Genomic DNA, 18,821 nt, shown 5'->3' with positions numbered 1-18,821 from the left:
CCCCCAAGCTTCTGAGGGTGGCAGAACTACCAAGAAGGCACCTCTGCATATCTTAACACCCAAGAGGGGAAGGAAACTGTCTCTGAGATATTTTGGGCCTCAGACATTTAGGGCTTTAAACTTTCCCATGAGCACCTTGAATTGGGCCTGGAAGTTAACTGTTAACCAATGCAACTATTTTAGAATGTGGATTATATGAGTTCTAAAAAGAACTCCAGCTAGTAATCTGGCTGCTGCATGTTGGACCAGTTGAAGTTTCCCAGTCATCTTCAGGGGCAGCCCTACATAAAGAGCATTGCAGTAATCCAGTCTGGAAGTTAACAGAGCATGGAGTACTATTGCCAAGTCATCTCTGTCCAAAAGGGGCTGTAGCTAGTGAATCAGCTGTAGCTGGAAATAGGCAGTCCTAGCCGCTGAGGCCACCTGAGCTTCCAGTGGCAGTGTTGGATCTAGGAATACCCCTAAGCTACAAACCTGCTCCTTCCAGGAGAGTGCAACCCCATCCAGAAAAGCCACCTTCCCATCACCTGACATGGAATGTGTAACAGCTTTGTCTTTTCAGGATTCAGTTTCAGTTTGCTGGCTCACATCCAGCCCATCACTACCTGCAGAAACCAGACTAGCACCTCCACCTCCTCTCACAGTTCAGATGGAGTAGAGATAGAGCTCACATATTGGTGACACTTCACTCCAAAACCCCTGATGACCATGCCCAGCGGCTTCATATAAATGTTGAACAGCAGGGGGGACAAGATGGAACTCCATGGGAAAGCTCCCATGGATTGAATAGAAGCCTCCCATAACTACTTTCTGGAAAAGTCCCTGGAGATAGGAGCAGAACCACTGAACCACAGTGCCCCCAATCCCAATCTCCCTGAGCCTCTCCAAAAAGGATACTGTGGTCAAAGACGATTTTAATAAACGCAGAACAATGATAAGTAAGGTCCCATGGCAGGCAACCTTAATGAGAAGAGGAGTCCGGGATGGGTGGGAGTTTGGAAATTCTAAAGGCACAATTGCAAACAATCCCAACAAGGAAAAAAGGTGGAAGATAGCAGAAGAAGCCAATGTGTCTCCACAAAAAGCTTAGAGATGACCTGAAAATTAAAGGACACATAGGAAGTCGAAGGAAAGCCAGGCCACAAACAAAAAGTGCAAACAAGCAGCACAGAATTGCAGGGTTGGCATCAGGGATAAACTGCATCCTAGAATAATGAAGGAATTGGCTGAAGAACTCTCTGAACCATTGCCTATTATCTTTGCGAAATCATGAAGGATGAGTAAAGTGCCGGATGACAAGGGGAGGGCTAATGTTGTCCCAATCTTCAAAAAGGAGAAACCTGGAAACTACAGACCAGTCAGTCTGACATCAATGCCTGGGAAAATTCTGAGCAGATGATAAAGCGGTCAATCTGTAAGCACCTTGAAACAATGCAGTGATTACTAGAAGCCAACATGGATTTATCAAGACCAAGTCCTGCCAGGTTTATCTTATCTCGTTATTTGATTGGGTAACTTCCCTGGTAAACTGCTTTTGACAAAGTGCCCCATGATATTCTGATTAGCAAACTAGTTGAATGTGGGCTGGATGGAACAACTATCAGATGATTCTACAGTTGGCTACAGAATCGTACTCCAAGAGCACTTATCAATTGTTCCTTCTCAGACTGGAGGGGTACCACAGGGCTCGGTCCTGGGCCCAGTGTTCTTCAACATTTTTATTAATAACGTGGATGAGGAGGTGCAGGGAATGCTTATCAGATTTGCAGATGATACAAAATTGGGAGGGATAGCTAATACTCTGGAAGACAGAAACAAAATTCAAACTGATCTTAATAGCTGAAGCATTGGGCTGAAAACAACAGAATGAAATTTTAACAGGGATAAGTGCTAGGAAGAAGAAATCAAATGCACAGTTATAAGTTGGGGGATACTTGGCTCAGCAATACGACATCTGAGAAGGGTCTTGGAATTGTTGCTTATCTCAAGCTGAATATGAGCCAACAGTGCGATGTGGCTGCAAAAGAGGCAAATGCTATTTTAGCCTGCATTAACAGAAGTATAGTTTCCAAATTGTGTGAAATACTAGTTCCCCTCTATTCAGCACTGGTTAGGTCTCATCTTGAGCACTGCATCCAGTTCTGGACACCACACTTTAAGAAGGATGCAGACAAAGTCAAACAGGTTCAGAGGAGAGCTGCAAGGGTAATCGGGACTCGAAGCAAAGCTCTATGAGACTGAAAGAGCTGGCCATGTTTAGCCATGAGAATAGAAGACTGAGGGGAGATACGATAGCACTCTTCAAGTACTTGAAAGGTTATCACACAGAAGAGAGCCAGGATCTCTTCTCAATCATCCCAGAATACAGGACGCGGAATAATGGGCTCAAGTTACAGGAAGCCAGATTTCAGCTGAACATCAGGAAAAACGTCCCAACTGTTAGAACAGTATGATAGTGTAACCAATTACCTAAGGAGGTGATGGGCTCTCTGGCACTGGAGGCACTCAAGAGGCAGCTGGACATCCATTTGTCGGGTATGCTACAAGTTGGATTCCTGCATTGAGCAGGGGGTTGGGCTTGATGGGCTTATAGGCCCCTTTCATCTCTACTATTCTATGATCAAAAGCCACAGAGATACCAAGAATGAGTAGGGTTACACTCCCCCATCTCTCTCTCAACACATGCCATCAACCAGGATGACCAAGGCAGTTTCAGCACCGCTTGGTTCTGCAGGGCTCTGTGCTTTGTGGGTAAGGCACATGATGTAGAAAATTCTAACTTCAAATATATACATTGAGGTCTGACGTGAAAAAGGAGCCCATAGACCTGGAAAAGGTATGGGGAAAAGCAATCAGAATGAACATGGATCTGATGCACTTTTCCTGCAAGGAAAAACTACATCATTTGGTGCTTTTTTAGTTTAGAGAAAAGGTAAGGAAGGACATAATCAAGGTAAAATTATGTATAAGGTGGAGAAAATAGTCAGTTTTCTCCTCTCCTATAATAGTAGAACTCAAAAGTAATTCAGTAAAGCTGACTGAAAGGAGATACAGGGCAGACAAAATAAGAGGTACTTCATACAGTACTTAGCTATGTCGTAAGAGTGAATTTAATTAATTCTGGTGATGGTCTCTAGGTCAGATGGATTTAACAAGAGAATATGTATGCATGTGAATACCAGCTGCTGAACATGACAGCAGCAGGCTATTAGAACATAAGAAGAGCCTGCTGGATCAGGCCAGTGGCCCATCTAGTCCAGCATCCTGTTCTCACAGTGGCCAACCAGGTGCCTGGGGGAAGCCCGCAAGCAGGACCCGAGTGCAAGAACACTCTCCCCTCCTGAGGCTTCCGGCAACTGGTTTTCAGAAGCATGCTGCCTCTGACTAGGGTGGCAGAGCACAGCCATCACGGCTAGTAGCCATTGATAGCCCTGTCCTCCATGAATTTGTCTAATCTTCTTTTAAAGCCATCCAAGCTGGTGGCCATTACTGCATCTTGTGGGAGCAAATTCCATAGTTTAACTATGCGCTGAGTAAAGAAGTACTTCCTTTTGTCTGTCCTGAATCCTCCAACATTCAGCTTCCTTGAATGTCTACAAGTTCTTCATTGTCTTCATTTCTTGCTTGTGGGCTTCCAGATGCATCTCTTGTGAAAAGCAGGATGCTGAACTAGATGGACCATTGGTCTGATTCAGTAGAGCTCTTCTTTTGTTGTGTTGGGATGGCATTTTAGTTTGCAAAATAACCACAAATGCAGTTCTTGAGGAGGATGTATTTTGGAATTCTTCTCAGTTGAAGGATTTATGCAGTGATCAGAATTCTTATCTATGTAGAACTCAAACTAAATATATATTTGGCTATAGAGCCGGCATCAGGCATGGTGGGGCCCTTGCGCCCCAGCCTGCCTTGAGCCCCAGCACCGCCTGCACACCAGTCCCACCTATCTCTCCCTGAAGGGCCCCTCCTTAGGGTGGGTGGGTAGTGGTAGCATCACGCCCTCAGGTAAACCTTGGCCGCCATCTTGGTTGATGGCAGACTTGTGCCCGCAGTGCAATGGGCCCCGGCATGTCTGGTGCCACCCTGGCGACCAGCATTTACTTTGAGAGGTAGGCAGAGCATGTTGCAGGTGGCCTTTGCGGGTCTGCACGGCAGTGAGGGGGTGCCTCGGAACTCTCTCCCGCAATCTGCACCACAGAAGCTACTGCTACTGCCACCCACCCTAGAGAGGGGTCCTTCAGGGGCCTCTTGGTACCTAGGGGCCCTCGGCCAGGGCCCAACCTGGCCGCCTTCTGGCAATGGCCCTGTCTGGCTATAACATTTGTGAAACTGTTTATGAACCTCTTGAGTCAACTTATGCATCTATCATACTAGAAATAAGCCTATGAAACGAATGTTTAAGCATTTAACTGATAACAGACCAGCAAAACTACACTTTGGGGATGCCACTGAAGAGTGAGTTGTAGTTGTTTGGGGGTGGGGATAACAAATCACCAACTATTCTAACACACTGATTTAAATGTTCCAATATTTGTCTAATAGTAGTTTGTGGTAGTGCTTTAAATCCAAACATGCTGATGTAACCAGACTGGAACATGTTAAATAAAGCTTTGGCTACATTTAGGGTTTTTCTTTACTATGGGTTGGTGCCAAAACATTTAATTTGTTTCCAGGCTAGCCATGTCAAGGAAGGAGGAAGTGCAGGACTTATTCCTAGCCAGTTCTTGGAGGAGAAGAGGAAAGCATTTGTTAGACGGGACTGGGACAGTTCAGGTAAGGGATTCAGCTACATAGTTCTCTCCATTGCATCTGCATTTGCAAGATCATGAAAGTATGAATAATGGAAGTACATCCATGGTTTCAATAGTGTTAGCAATTACCAAGTACTTGACCCAAGATAAAAAAGTAAGAACTAAAACATTAACTCCCTTACAAAGTTGAGGTCTTTCTGCCACCTGCTGGTAAATAAGCAATATTAACTGAAAAACAAATTCTGAAGTAGATTGTTTTTGGCTTTTGGCTTAAGAAACATATCTAATAATACTTTATTATCCATGACTTTATAAACATAAGGTTACATTATTCTTTGTCTTCAGCTGCATAAACCAAATTCAGTTAAGTATGATACAGCTTTTGCCTTTTAAAGATTATTCCAATCTTTTGTAGCATAAATGAAGACTTCATTCTGAATCAATATTGATGAATTGCCATGGAATATTTAAGATTTTTTAATTTATTTCAGGTCCTTTTTGTGGAACATTAAGTAGTAAAAAGAAGAAAAAGATGATGTATCTCACAACTAGAAATGCAGGTATATGCTTTTTTATCATTAAATGCTGCATCACAACAGAACAGTTCAGCAGAAATACTTTGAATTGTGCCTTACTTGTATTTTGTCTTAATTTATATTTTTCAATATACCAATCCAAGAAATTACTCCAGATGAAATCCACCTTTTCTTAAATCTACCATGTGTTCTAATAAAAATGTGGAATATTGTATGTAATTCTTTAATTTAAAGCATTTATTGCTGCCTTTTATGATGACTATTCCAAGATGACTTCTATACAGTAATAGAATACAGAACAATAAGAGTGTAGTTAGAAAACCAATAACAAAAATCATAAAACACCAAATTAATGTGTCCATATTGCTTACTACTGCAGTGTGTAGGCATCTCCTCCTATTTGTATGAAACATGAGGATGGACCAGTGCTGTATCCCCTGGCTCTGCTCTCCCATGTGCATTCAGCACTAGTGAGCAAAGGGTCCTGTGTACATAGGCTTCTCCATGCTGTCAGGAACCATTGAGTCATTGTTGTTCCCAATTAGTGTGAAAGGGGTTCACTCCTTCACACAGACATTGAATGTATGGATGTCATGATTCAACATGTGCATATAGAGAACATCTGCATACTCCCAAAAGCCTAGCAAAAATGTTAGCTTCCTCAGGGAAGTTCTGTCACAGAGGAATATTCTGTATCCTATAAATATAGCAAGGTACTGCACAATGTTGCAATTGTGTATAATGTTTGCATTGTCTTGGTCTTACTATGTTATGTTGATGTGCCTAGAATTTGATCGCCATGAAATTCAGATATATGAGGAAGTAGCCAAAATGCCTCCATTTCAAAGAAAAACATTAGTGTTAATAGGAGCCCAGGGAGTGGGGCGGCGAAGTTTGAAAAACAGATTTATTGTGCTGAATCCTGCGAAGTTTGGAACCACAGTACCATGTAAGTTGCATGTACTTCTTCCCTTGATTCTGATCTTCCCCTCCCTTTGCTCTGATAATGTGAAGTTTGGGTTGTATATTGTGGTGCAAGAAGAAAGCTAGAGTAAGTGCAGGTGAAAACACCAGAAATAAGCTTGCCTGATACTTCGTAATTAAACATTTTTCTAATGTTTGAGGAGGGTGTGTATGTGTGGTTTTTGTCTGTTTAGCAGTAAAGAGGGCCAGCAAACACATGGGCAGCTCCATACCAAAACACGCTTGCTTGGGAACAGTAAGCCCCATTGAAGTATGATTTACTGCTGATTAAACACAGAGCAGTATATTATGTAAGAATTTCTGCAGTTCCAGTTTACAATTATCTTCTGACATATTTGATGCGCCTATTCAGGAAAAAAATGCTTTTCGGGTTTTTGGTGTATCAAAACTTGAGAATGATGTGATGTAATAGTATTCACTGTTGGGTTTAGAAACCTCAACTTGAGATTTTATATCATTTAATTTGTTTTCACAGCAGCACTACCACGGATTTGCTGCCCCTCCTGTTATCTTTGTCTTGTTCCCAAACTTCAAAACAATCTATCTCAATTCCTGTTCACACGCTGGTTTCTGAGAACAGTTTCCACTCTTTTTGTAGTGGTATGAAGAAGGGATTGATGGCAAAAAATATAGGTGTAGGATAAGAGTAGGATTGGCAAAGTACAATAACTTTTAGATTCCAGTGATGACCTGTTCCCTTAAATGGTGTTGCTCTGAACCTTCTAAATGACCCAAAGGACAGGAATGTAGCTAATCCATGTGAAGAAAATGCTGCAGATATGTATAAAAAACCCAGTAAATTCTAGCTTGGAGGCTAACTTCTACAGGTAAGGTACTTTTAATATCATTGAGTGTGCTAATATACACCTTCCTGCTGCAGCCCATTATAGCCCCTGAAAGTCTACTCCTGAGGGTTGGGAGACACTCCAGAACAGTGTGGGATGTACTGCAATACAAATTGGTGGAAGTTAAGGAACCCATCATTATATGAAATGCCATTCCACTCATGCAGGGCACATTTTGAGTCCAAGCCTTATGACTTGTGATTGCATACAATGCCAGTCTTTTTTATGTGTTACGTGTTTATCAAACTTGTCTAGTTACATCACGGAAGCCAAGGGACGATGAAAAAGATGGGCAAGCATACAGATTTGTGTCACGAGCTGAAATGGAGGCAGATATTAAAGCTGGAAGATACTTAGAACATGGGGAATATGAAGGAAATCTTTATGGCACCAAAATAGATTCCATCCTTGAAGTGGTTCAGACTGGAAGAACATGCATCTTGGATGTGAATCCACAGGTATGCTGGAGTAATACCATAGCCAGATAGAAGCAACAAGGGAAAAGATTGTATAGGTGACCTTATGAAGGCAAATTAATGGTAAGAGCCTCTACATTACGGATAGACTATGGTCCCATTAATTGAATAGTGAAGAGAATATCTGAATTGCAGGTGCCAATGCATAGCAAAAATCCTTCTCGTTAGAAGTGGAGATAAAAGAGATTTTAGGGCTGCAACCCTTGACCAAAATTACAGAACTAAGTAAAGGAATGCATAACACTCAGTTATGTTATATAACTTCTTATTATTTGCTACTTGAGTAGTGCAAGAATTTAAGTATTTGAAATGGGAGGAAATATATATTAGTAAGAGAGCACTTTTGTGCACTGCCATCCTATCAAGATGTTCTACTTTTAGTGTATGAAATTGTTTGTACTAATGCTGGTTTCTAATTAATCTAATACTTTTTCTCTAGGCACTTAAAATATTGCGGACATCAGAGTTTATGCCCTATGTAGTGTTCATTGCTGCTCCAGAACTTGAGACACTGCGTGCCATGCACAAAGCTGTGGTGGATGCGGGAATTACAACCAAACTTCTAACAGTAAGACTAATCTGACTTTTAAAAATATGTAGAAAACCTGACCCATTTCATCACACTAACATGGGTACAGTAAGTAACCACCTTCAGTCACTGTTTTCCGTACCTTTCCTGGGTTTTTATACTTGCACTTTTTCTAAATTTTTCACACACTGCTGTAGGTGGTATTATTATATTTTACCCCTTATAACTGTCTTCAGTCTTCTAGAAGTTCTGGGTAGGCTGGTGGCTTTCCTAAGTGATGCTGATGATGCTTTTTAAAAATCTCTAATATATTTTTAAAATGTATGGATATGGTTAATGCAGCAAGTAACCTGGGAAACAGCCATTTTAATTAAAATGACATTTCCAAGAAATGTGGTTGTTTAATTGAAAGGTGCGCATACACTTTGTTTCTGTGAAGGGATGTGATCTTAAAGATGCATTCTGTTACCAATTGATCGTAAGAAGATACCTGGGTTTTTCTGGGATCTCCTTTCGTGCCATCCTTTCACATGGGGTGACAGGCATTAAAACAATAAATGAAGTAGATGAAACAGTACAAAAAAAAAACACAGCAGGAGGAGCAATTAAAACCCATAAACTAAAATAATAATCAAAGTGACTTACATGCTAAAAATAGCCAAGCAAATGAAAAGACATTTCCTTGGTGCTGAAATAGCATAAAGATCTTTACCAGGAAACCCTCTCTGGGAAACCTATTCCACAAATGGGGCACAATGACCTAAAAGGTCATCTTCCTGATCACCACTCAACTAACCTCAAATGGAGGAGGGCCTTGGATGATGACCCCTGAGTAACAGCAGATTTGTGTGACAGAACGTGGTCCCAAGCTTTTGAGAGCTTTACAGAAAATGACCATCACTTTGAAATGTTTCTGGAAACAGACTGGCAGCTTTTGTAGTTTAAGAATTGGTGGGATATGGTCCATATTGCCTGTCCCAGTTAGCATAAAATGCAGCTGCTATGTTACTAATGAACGTTTCTGGAAAGTTTTCAAATGTAGTGCCAGATACAGTGTGCATTGCTGTAATCTAATCTGGAGGCAATTCTGCTACCTAAAAGAAATATTTCAAGGCTTGTTGACTCAGAGCTCTAGTTGTTTGTGTGTAAATGTTATTTTTGGAATGTTTATATGTGATCATAGACATTCCCGGCATCATGAAGATCATAGAATCATAGTAGAGTTGGAAGGGGCCTATAAGGCCATCAAGTCCAACCCCCTGCTCAATGCAGGAATCCAAATCAAAGCATTCCCGACAGATGGCTGTCCAGCTGCCAAGAATGCCTCCAGTGTCGGAGAGCCCACTACCTCTCTAGGTAATTGATTCCATTGTCGCATGGCTCTAACAGTTAGAAAGTTTTTCCTGATGTCCAGTCGAGATCTGGCTTCCTGCAGCTTGAGCCCATTAGTCTGTGTCCTGCACTCTGGGATGATCAAGAAGAGATCCCGGCCCTCTTCCATGTGACCACCTTTCATGTACTTGAAGAGTGCTATCATATCTCCCCTCAGTCTTCTCTTCTCCAGGCTAAACATGCCCAGTTCTTTCAGTCTCTCCTCATAGGGCTTTGTTTCCAGTCCCCTGATCATCCTTGTTGCCCTCCTCTCAACCTGTTCCAGTTTGTCAGCATCCTTCTTGAAGTGCGGAGACCAGAACTGGATGCAGTATTCAAGATGAGGCCTAACCAGTGCTGAATAGAGAGGAACTAATACTTCACGCGATTTGGAAATTATACTTCTGTTAATGGAGCCTAAGATAGCATTTGCCTTTTTTGCAGCCACATCACACTGTTGGCTCATATTCAGCTTGTGATCAATGACAATTCCAAGATCCTTCTCACATGTCATATTGCTGAGCCAAGTATCCCCCATCTTATAACTGTGCACTTGGTTTCTTTTTCCTAAGTGTAGAACTTTGCATTTATCCCTGTTGAATTTCATTCTGTTGTTTACAGCCCAATGCTCCAGCCTATCAAGGTCCCTTTGAATTTTGTTTCTGTCTTCCATGGCATTAGCTATGCCCACCCAATTTTGTATCATCTGCAAATTTGATAAGCATGCTCTGTACCTCCTTATCCAAGTCATTAATAAAAATGTTAAAGAGCACTGGGCCCAGGACCAAGCCCTATGGTACCCCACTTGTTACTTCTGCCCAGTTTGAGGAGGAGCCATTAATAAGCACTCTTTGAGTACGGTTCTGGAGCCAACTGTGGATCCACCTGATAGTTGTTCCATCCAGCCCACATTTAGCTAGCTTGCTAATCAGAATATCATGGGGCACTTTGTCAAAAGCTTTGCTGAAGTTGAGGTATATTATGTCCACAGCATTCCCACAGTCTACAAGGGAGGTTACCCGATCAAAAAATGAGATAAGATTAGTTTGGCAGATATGGCCCTTAACCTAGTAAGGAACATCTTTGATGCATTTAATAAAATTTGCACTCTTTCAGATACTGCATTTCTGTCCCTACCTCATTTTGCAATCCCTACCTAGCTCATTAGGAAAGTCTTCTGAGTAAATTCTGTTTAAGATCTGACTGTCAGTTAAACCTTAACTGAAGGCAAAAATCCAGCATTTATCGTTTCCTTTGCTTTTTCTATCATGGTTTTAATTGCGTTTAAATCTTTTAACAGGACACTGATCTAAAGAAAACAGTTGATGAGAGTGCACGGATCCAGCGAGCTTACAGCCACTATTTTGATCTGATCATTGTGAATGACAATCTAGACAAAGCCTTTGAAAAGCTGCAAACAGCTACAGAGAAACTGAGGACAGAATCACAGTGGGTTCCAATTAGTTGGGTATACTGACAGTTCTTTTTGAAGATGGATTTAAGCACCAAACTAAGCTGTCTGCAAACAATAAATGTTATACCAAGAAAACATTGTACAGAAGTGCCAGATGCTAACAGCACCTGATACATTTTATTCTGTGTATATTTAGATAATGGTATACTATTCCAAGTTTTTATACAAGATGTTGAAGGGAAAGTGTACTTAAATATGTAATTTATTTTAATTTTTCTAACTTTTTACAAATCTTTCTATTCATACCACATGAAGGAAATGCGTTGAAGCATTTTTTTACGAATGTTTTGATTTACAACTTTGCCTTTACTCATCTAATGAACTTTCCAGTCATTCACTTATACATTTGGTCTTACATTTTCACTGTGATAAGGAAAAAATACTTGAAAAAAGTTTTTTGTAAAACTGTTTAAATCAAGTGTTTCATCTAGTCATTCTTTCGTAGTTAGAAGAAAACACTAATCCTTATCCTAATAAACATGTATCTCTTCTTGACTTGATCAGAATTTTAAATACTTAAGAAGCAACCAGCACTGAGCCATGTTACTGACACATTTTTGCAGTTGTCTTGTCTTAGACAGATGTACTGTAGACTTTCCTGTAAATGTTATCTTTTTACTGAAAGTGAAAGCAATACCTTGAACTTTCCCTAAGAGCCTGCTCTTGATGAGCCAACATTTCAACCCATTAGAACAAGTATTACTGTCTGAGTTATGTAATGTAATTCATTGTGTTTGGGATCATGGTGAAATAGCCTGAGAGAGCCTTATAATTCACAACCTTACAGTGAGGCTCCGCATGTAAGATGTTTGTTCTCACTTGTGAAAAATCATTACTTAAAAGAACAGAACCTGTTTATGATGATCTTGCTCTGTATTTGTATATTATTCTGTGATGGGCTTTTATTTTACACCAGATTATTCGAAGTGATTATGTGTGTTATGAAATGATGTGATGGGACTTCTGAGCTTCATGTTGTGTTAAACTGCTTTATTCACCAAATAGCTTGTGTAACTGAAGTTACTGTCAAATGCTAAAAGTCAATGTTATATTTATAAGTGGGTTTATTTATGTTTTACAATCATGATTTTTTTTACTGTGTTCATAATTTCTTGTCCCTTTAGACAAAATAATTTGTCTACTAACTTAGGTTCATATCCACTGAACACTTTAATACTATTGCTGATGTATATTCTGTTTAATGAATATAAATGCAGATTGTCACTAAGACAGACTAGTTTGGTGACCATATTTTATATTATGCTTACTATTGTAAATACACCCTTTCATCACTAACATGCTAGGTGCCTGAATTGGTTGGTCAACAGCCCATTTCATTTATTTTTCCATGTGAGGGCAAGTATTGGCTTCAGAATTTATTTTCAACACCAAAGTTTCATACACAGGATGCCAACAAAGGAGAATCTTGAAAAAGGCTGAGACAGTGCAAATAAGTTCTTAAAATGGTGGTTTTGTTTTTATTTTTTGATTCTGCACAAGAAAACAGGGTTTGGGTGGTTTTTACTTTATACAGAGAAATGATGAGACATCAAAAAGGTATTATAGATTAAAAACGTTAAGGTATTTTTTAATACTTCAGTATATTTTGTAAATGTAATGCAAATTCTTGCATATATTTGTTTTAATTGCTGTTGGTACTTAGATTTTAGCTTTTAACAATATAATGTATTTTTAAGAGCTTCTGTTACATTAAATCTATAGATAGGCTAAATGTTTGAAAAATGTATTCCACTGAAACTGTGGAAAGGTTATTTTCATGTATGGTACCCAGAATGATGCTTTAAAAATGTGTCTGCCATTTCGATGCCATTGTAGGATTAGGGGATGAGGTACAAAGTAATGATTACTATTATTGGATAAAATTGTTTGAATTGAACAGAAATTTGAGTGCAAGATGTTAGTGAACCCTAATTTCAGATGTTAACTCCCATTCCTTTGCTTTCTGGTGCTCAACTGGGGAGCATTCCAGGTTTGGTGCTGCTGCTTTTGGGCCAGCATGGGAGGAAGGCTCAAGTTGAATCTAGGTATCCTGGACTGGGGCTCCTCTCTTCCTCAGATTTCAACTGAGCTCTCTTTGAGAGAAAGAATCCTAAGACTGAATAGTCACATAATCTGTTCTATATCCTCTTGGGGTCCTGTTTTGCTTGTAGCACAGTGGATGGTGTTTGGTAAGAGGAGCTAATAGCAAATAGGTCAGAGTTTCATGAATAATTAATCGGAATGTGATGTTGGTTATACGTTCCACAGGCTCCAGATAGTGTTGCCGGGGGACGGTAGACAGAAAGAATAGGAAACACTAGTTCTGTCTTAACTGCTGCCTGAAGAGCTCATTAAAGCTGGGAAGCACATCTAGAGAGAGCTCTCTAGACATGCAATTTTCATGCTGCTGCTCTGGAGATTTCAAAGAACTGATTGAATTGCAGCATTAGCAGCAGCAATGGCCAAACCAGCTATTGATTCTTTGAATTCATTCATGGTATTAAAGTTAACACGTGTTTAAAACCATTAGCATCATTGTCATTGGATCTAGGAATAACTGTGTTTAATATAAAATGCCTTTTCACTAGTTGGCAGAAGAACTGACTTTTTGAACTGTGATGTCAAAGGAGGGTTGAGCTAGCTCCTCCCGAATTAATCAAAAAGTGATTTTACTTTCCACACCATAGTGCCACTAATTCAATTTTTGCTGCTTGTGTACGTTAGAATGTTGACCATGCAGCATTTGAAATGTTGTACTCATGCATTCCCACCCTTGTTATGATATGTTTGGTGGGAAGGGAAGAGGCGGAGATAGCTGAGGACAGTGTCATAAGGCGAGAACTGGATTAAGGGAGGGGCTTTAGCTCAGTGGTAGAGCACCAGCTTTGCATGCAAAATGTACCAGGTTCAATCACTGGCATCTCCAGGAAAAGTGTAGGAAAAGATTTGTGCCAGAAGTCTTGGAGAGCCGCTGCCAGTCAGAGGTAGATGGGCCATTTGTGTGACTTGCTATAAAGCAGCTTCTTGTGAGTGGTGAATCCAAAATATACTGGGAATGAGCACTTTTAGGGGCTCAAGTTCAAAAAAAATTAAGTATGGTTCCCTCCTTTTCACTAATGAAGTGAGAAGAATGGGAATGACTTCACATGTATTTTCCTTTATGGAGGTTTGTGAGTTTGCGTGCACTTAAGTAAGCACATGGGATGAGAAGCCAGTATACCATGTATGGACAGAAAAAAACGTACTTAAGCTGCACTGCAATCCTATACCCACTTACATGGGAGTAGGCACCAATGAACTCAGTAAGACGTCTGATTAGATATGTATATGGTTGCACCATATATTTTAATTGCCCAACAAAGCCACATGTCACTTCTACCAAAGTACAGTTGCTTGCTATTTTTAAGGTATGCAATTATTTGTCTTGTGTACTGAAATATACACGATCAGCTGTTCATGTGTACCTATATAATAAAAATAATATTGGCTTATGTGACTGCCTCTACTGGACACAGTGTTAAAGACACACAGCAGAAATATTAGAAATATTGGTGAAAATGTTTCACAATAATGGAAAAGTCTGGTAGAAAAGAACTTGGGAGGAAGAAATCTTTAAAAGCCCATAATTGAAATTTCCACTATCAAAGATAGATGTGCTCAATGCCTTTGGAGTTAACTTTTATCATGGGATAAAAAACTGGCAATCTTCTAAAAGTGGTTAATAGATCATAGCCAACTTAAATGTCTGAGGTATTTTTTTTTAAAATGTCATATTTTTAATTCTTTGGGTACTATGCAGTGATGTAGAGTTTGATACTTGTACATAGGCTTAGAATGATAATATTGGAATTTTGCTTGCAAATTTTCACTTGAAATACTGATTTATACCAAAATGCTGAGGATTGTAGACTATATGAAGGGGGCTGATTAAGACCTACTCTTTATATACAGTTGATTTGTATGTATCCAATTACTTGATCTTTGGAAGAACAGAGCTGCTATTGTGTTTCAATTTTCTCGCAAGCAATTTGTAGATACAATGTAATAGGGTAATGGACCAGTCCATTTACCTAATGAGTAGGATATATCTACTTTATCACAAAGTATAAGGTAGCGATATAAAAAATTTACAGGGTGAAATTAGCAAGAGTCTGAGCAGGACACAGGCAGGGAAAATTGAGACTGGAGGCTGGTAGGCAGCAGTTTCCCTTTTTGCTTGAGATCATGTGATTATGCCTTAGGAACACTTCTCCATGCCATCACACTAATTCCACACATGACCTGTGGATTTACCAGGAATGCATGTCAAAAGCATTGATCCCTTTGCTTAAAAGTGTGAAACACTATTTGCCTTGTGTTAATAACTTTGCTAAAGTTATAGTGATTTTTTAAAAAATAACAGTAAATACTCTTAAAATAAACTGAAGCAATTTAATCTAGGAGATAATCTAAGAGAAGGTTGCTAAATTTTGCCATATGGTCACAGGATCTCAAGGCTTGAACCTCCTGACAACTTTTTTTTTAATCTAGCCCTTAAGACTTCACAGAAAACTTAACACTTTGAGTGCAATGAATAGAGTAGAAATCTCAAATGAACATGAGGTAGTTGTGGGCAACGATTCAATGTTGTGTTGTTTTCTGCTACCTATTACTGACAGATTCAGAAGAAATTGTGTCAGCTTCAGTATTTAATATAGGCTGTAGAATCTTTGAGATGGTAACAGCAGCTTTTGAGAACTCTAGTGGAAGGTCTCAGTCTGGGAGAAAGAAGGTCTTGTTCAGTTCTACAAATACCCAAATGTGCACAAAGTTGGGTAGCAACTAGGTAGTTCAGTTGTTTATTACGCCCTCTGAATGATACTAGACAGGAATCTGAAGACACATATAAATGGACTGCCATCAAGTCTATCTCGACTTATGGCGACCCTATGAATAGTGTTTTCATGGTAAGCGGTATTCAGAGGGGGTTTGCCATTGTCTTTCTCTGAGGGTAAGAGGCAGTGACTAGCCCAAGGTCACCCAGTGATCTTCATGGCCATGTGGGGATTCAAACCCTGGTCTCCCAGGTTGTAGTCCATCACCTTAACCACTACACCACACTGGCTCTCTCTGAAGACACATACCTAAAGGCAAAAAAGAATTAGGTTGCAATCCAATACATGCCTGCTCAGAAATAAGCCCCATTTGGTTCACTGGGAATTACTCTTAGGTAAGTGTGTATTGGATTGCAGCCTTACTTGATGTAGTGATATAGCAGAAACCTCCTGGATTTGGGATCTTGAGTATTTTCAGAGCAAAGTACAGCCTTACATAGGTTATAAAGAAGTTGTTTTCCCATGGCCTGACTGGGTTTGGGGAAATGTCTCAATTGTTTATGGAAACAGTGAAAGGAAATGAGAATCCCTTGAATTATTTCAGAAGCTCTGTCCAAACAGGGCCTAGGGGTATTTTTCTCTCCACCCCACTCCACTCCTACCATATTGTATTTAAATGTGTAGATTTTGTCTTTGCTGTAAACTAGTTTGGATTATCTTAAATTATAAATCAGTGATTCCAGTATAACTATAGCAGCTAAAAGAAGTTTGTCATTCTAAAGATTCAGTAAATAGCACCTATGAAGAAGACAAAACAGCAGGCCACAATGAAGTTATCATCTAGCAACTCCTGTTATAAGACTTATTTGGTATTAAAACATCTAACAAAAGGGCTTTGCCTCTTATGAGTTTACGTTGCAGAACATTTTGTAAGCTTCTTATAGTACAGTCTATCTACTCTTATGAGTGAAATTTAGGAATAAGTTGGAATTGTTGTTTTGGTAGCACTGTGGCAGAGAACCATGATCAGTCTTCCAGGAATTAGTTTCTAACTGTTGCTTCTTGCAGTTTAATGATGAGAAATATCTGATCAAGGCTGACCTAAAACTTCCATTCTGACATACTACTAAAAAGTTAGGCTTTACTGAATAGGCAGTGCACTGATCAGGGAAACAAACCTTTGTATGGGCATCAGTATTCAAGCTAAGTGGTATATCAGCTGCCACTGACATGCATTATAAGTCCTACGCTACTGTGTATTTTAAAGATAGATGGCAAAACCATTATTGGAGAGATTACAAAATCGTATATTCTGTCAAGGTTATACAATTCATCATTTTAGTTGCTTAAACCTTTTAGATTTCTATTAAACATCTCACCTATTTGCTTTCTATATGTACACTAATGTTGATATGCTTTATTTGTGCATCCTTTGATTAAAGCTCAGACCAGAGTCCACTTCAGGTGTTATTGCCTTAAGAGACAACAGTGCTGTATGTGATGAAAGTAAACCTCTGTGGTGGAGACACTTTTACATGCATAGAGGTTTGTTACATGATTGAGAACTCTGGAAGATCAGCATTTTCAATCTCAATGGGAGGTTCAATGGATAAAACAAGTCTCCCTCCCTGTTGCAGAAATTTAATTATGCAAGGGTCTGGAAGGAATTGCCTGGCTTCAGTAGGTAGAACTAAATGCACAGTCCCACGGATCCACTCACGTTGCCTCTTATTGCTATAACAGCTGAAGAGGACTTCAGCTGGTATGAAATCTAAAATGTCCCTTCTGCATGGCTAATCTCAGAAAAACCTTATATGCTACAGTGATCAGTTTAGAATATTCTAATGAAGGACCATGCAATTATTGAGTAACTGCTAAAGTAGTTGCGTAGAACAAGGTTAAGTGCTACTTGACTAAACCTTTAAAAAAAAATCTCCCCAGAATGTTTTCACACTTAAGTCATATGTTGTTCTGTATAATTGTTGAAATGTACAAAGCTGTGAAATCCTGTTAACTCTTAACAAAGTATTTTTGTATATATGAAATAAATTTAATATTGGAAAAATTTGTCTCTCATAAGTCAATCCTAGCCCGTGAAGGAATGTTAAGTCATACTCTGAATAATGGATTTTCTCAGAGAATGGGGGCAACAGCAGTGGAAGGGTGAAACAAAAGTTACCACCAAGTTCTAGAGCTAGAAGAGACTGTATATTGCAAAGAAGAGTAAACATGAAGGAATTTGCAAATGGAAAGACAGCTGTAACGGAGCAGAAGTGTAGTAGATCTGAATATACTAGCCATAAGAACTATTTCCCTCTTATTTATTAAAACACTGTATATCCAACCCTGCTTTTAACATAGGACTTCTGAAACATGTCCTGACTTCAAGCCTCTGGGGAAAAAAATCTCTTCCTCAGACCCTTGTTGCTTCAGAAGGTAGGGAGGAGACAGGAAAAGGGAGTGTCACCGGTCACTGCTGGCTTCTGCTCTGTCTCCTGGCATGTAGTCCCTTGCAGATTACTACTAAAGGAGCCCTGGCTCTCTTCTGAAATATGCACCATTCCTATCCTCTAGAGGAAGGTGACTTGTGTCTTTTACTGGAACACTAGAGGAAGCCTGCTTTTTAATAGTTCTGTTAGGCTTCAATGGAGGGATTAATATTATTAAATTTATTAACCACCCTTCATTTTAAGATCTCCTGGTGGGTTACAACAGTTAAAAACAACCTACTTTTTTCCATAAAAGTTGTCTATACCTACTTTAGGAAGCACTCAGAAGATACAAGCCTGTAGTTGCCATAATGGGAAAATGAAAAAAGTTGGCAGCTAAACAGTTTGTATGCAAGTGCTGAAAGTTTCACTGCAAGTATTACAAATGTAAATACACAAATGTACTATCAAATTAAGCAAATTATTTGTTATTACAAAATGTTTTTAAAATGTAGTTGCCCCAATTAAAGGTGAAAATATGAGAAAAAGCTTTAGCAACTGCCGGGTTTTGCCCACTATAAGCCAATAAACGTAAATGCAAATGGACTTTACAAG

The 18,821-nt window shown here is 39.5% G+C and overlaps 2 protein-coding genes across 14 annotated transcripts in view; one reads left to right on the top strand and one right to left on the bottom strand.

The window, feature by feature from the left end:
- PALS2 (protein associated with LIN7 2, MAGUK p55 family member) overlaps positions 1-17,842 on the top strand; it is a 56,870-nt gene extending 39,028 nt beyond the window's left edge. For all 13 annotated transcript variants that reach the window (XM_061587434.1, XM_061587424.1, XM_061587431.1 and 10 more), the window contains 6 exons: positions 4,671-4,770; positions 5,240-5,308; positions 6,072-6,233; positions 7,369-7,571; positions 8,029-8,157; positions 10,790-17,842. In XM_061587434.1, coding sequence (XP_061443418.1) covers positions 4,671-4,770; positions 5,240-5,308; positions 6,072-6,233; positions 7,369-7,571; positions 8,029-8,157; positions 10,790-10,966 — 840 coding nt within the window. In that variant the 3' untranslated portion in view covers positions 10,967-17,842. The remainder of the gene's footprint in view (positions 1-4,670; positions 4,771-5,239; positions 5,309-6,071; positions 6,234-7,368; positions 7,572-8,028; positions 8,158-10,789) is intronic.
- Positions 1-18,821, bottom strand: part of GSDME (gasdermin E) — a 72,848-nt gene that overhangs the window by 6,712 nt on the left and 47,315 nt on the right. The window lies entirely within an intron of this gene.

This window comes from Rhineura floridana, chromosome 10, assembly GCF_030035675.1.
Source record: "Rhineura floridana isolate rRhiFlo1 chromosome 10, rRhiFlo1.hap2, whole genome shotgun sequence".
Lineage (NCBI taxonomy): Eukaryota > Metazoa > Chordata > Lepidosauria > Squamata > Rhineuridae > Rhineura > Rhineura floridana.
Note: the sequence above shows the minus strand (reverse complement) of the source record. Positions and strands in the feature narration are given on the sequence as shown.